We start from the raw sequence: 1,996 nt of genomic DNA, 5'->3' as shown, positions 1-1,996 counted from the left end.
TGTGTAATGATGGAATGATGGGACCCAGGGAATCTCAGTGGGAGGGCATCTCATATCCCAATTCATCCTTCCAATGAGGACTGGCTTTGGAAGAGTTTCACTGGGTGTTGAAAATGCTCAGTGTATTAAGGTTAAATAGCCAATACCAAAAGGTGGGCCCCAGTTCCAGGTAAAACACATGACCTCTAACTACTAAGAACGAGGAGGAGAAGACCATGGAAGGAACTGATACATCTCCGACTTGTTTTTCACTAGAACTTGTAAGCATGGTGTAGTACTGGGGCTTGAATTCAGGGCTCACACTTGCTTGGCTTGTTTGTTCACTCCTGTAAGTCCTCTTTCACTTTAGCCACAACTCCAGGCTGGCTTTTTGCTGGTTAATTGGAGATGGATCTGCTCATGCTGGCTTCAAATTACAACCCTCCATATTTCAGCCTCCTGAGTAGCCAGGCTTACAGATGGGAGCCTCTAGCACCCAGCTGACATATTTTTAAAATAGATTTTTACTAAATTTCATTCTAATTAAGACATTTCTTAGGGCGTGTTTCATTTCCTTATTTCGAAGACTATATATCAAAGGATTAAAGAGAGGAGTCAGTACTGAATAAACAAGTGTCAGGACCTTTTGCATCAATGTTGGGATTCCATATGTAGGACTAACATACATTACCATGACTGTGCCATAGAAAAGAGACACCACAACTAAATGAGAACCACAGGTTGCGAAGGCCTTTTGCCGGCCAGCTGCAGAAGGAACCTTAAAAACAGCTCTAAGCAACAGAATATAGGATCGAAGAAAGTACATAACAGTGCAAAAGAGGACAAGAGAACTCTGAGCATAAAAAATAGTTTCAGTAATGGGAGCTGGGGCACAGGATAGAGACATCAATGGGTCCATGTCACACAGGAAGTGATCAATGATATTAGAGCCACAGAAGGGGAGTTGGGAGATGAAGAAAATGGGAATTGGGTATCCAAGGAATCCAGTGAGCCAACACAAAGACACCAGAATGCCACAGAACCTCCCAGTCATGGTAGTAGGGTAATGCAGGGGGTGGCAGATGGCCAGGTACCGATCATAAGCCATGAGTGCTAGGAAGAAACATTCAGTTGTGCCCAGTGAAAAGAAGAGGTAGAACTGGAGGAAACATCTGGAAAAAGAGATGGCCTTGGTTGTGGAGAGAATGTTGGCTAGCATGTTGGGAACAGTGGAGGAAACATACCAGATCTCAAGGAAGGCAAAGTTTCCCAGCAGAAAGTACATGGGAGTGTGGAGTCGTCGGTCACATACTACTGCACAGATGATGGCTCCATTTCCCACCAAAGTTAAGACATAAACCACCAAGAACAACGAGAAGAGGAAAATTTGGGTCTTCCAGCAACCAGGGATCCCCAGGAGGATAAACTCGGTTACAATGTGTGTTGCTGATCTATTCATGGGGCCTAGGTCTATAAAGAATAGAAACATAATTTTATCTTAAATCTCTCTGCTTTCAACATATCTCAAGGATTTTGTTGAGAAGGTAACTTGAGCCATACAGAAAAAAAATACATATTCTGAAAACAGATAAAGATGAACTCTACCATATTTTGATTTGATTGTATCTCAGTAATTTACTTCTGCCAGAATCCTATGAAACTGGAATTTTCTATGCTAGTGGAACAACTAGACTATTTCTTTTTATTACCACTTTGATTTGTAAGACTTTTTTCAGCTTTTAATATTTTTCTAGTACTCTTATGAGTCTTCATAACTTCATGCACAAACCATTTGTTTTTTCTCTTTTTATTGTTGGTTGTGGGGCTTGGACTCAGGGCTTGGGTGCTGTCTCTTACCAGTTTCATTCAAGGATAGGGCTCTACCACTTAAGCCACAGCTCCACTTGTGGTTTTCTGGTGGTTAAATGGAGATAAGAGTCTTATGGACTTTTCTGCCTGAGGCTAGCTTTGAACTGTGATCCTTATTGCTCAGCATCTTGGGTAGCTAGGATTATAG

The 1,996-nt window shown here is 41.8% G+C and overlaps 1 protein-coding gene across 1 annotated transcript; it reads right to left on the bottom strand.

The window, feature by feature from the left end:
* Window positions 1–490: 490 nt before the first annotated feature.
* LOC122126608 (olfactory receptor 11H4-like) lies at window positions 491–1,468 on the bottom strand. Its single transcript, XM_042701109.1, has one exon. The coding sequence runs from the start codon at window positions 1,466–1,468 to the stop codon at window positions 491–493; it is 978 nt and encodes a 325-aa protein (XP_042557043.1).
* Between the last annotated feature and the right edge of the window lie 528 nt (window positions 1,469–1,996).

The sequence above is a fragment of the Dipodomys spectabilis genome, unplaced genomic scaffold, assembly GCF_019054845.1.
Source record: "Dipodomys spectabilis isolate Male_0828 unplaced genomic scaffold, ASM1905484v1 ptg000286l, whole genome shotgun sequence".
NCBI classification, from domain to species: domain Eukaryota; kingdom Metazoa; phylum Chordata; class Mammalia; order Rodentia; family Heteromyidae; genus Dipodomys; species Dipodomys spectabilis.
The sequence above is the reverse complement of the archived record's forward strand: the minus strand, read 5'-3'. Positions and strand labels throughout refer to the sequence as shown.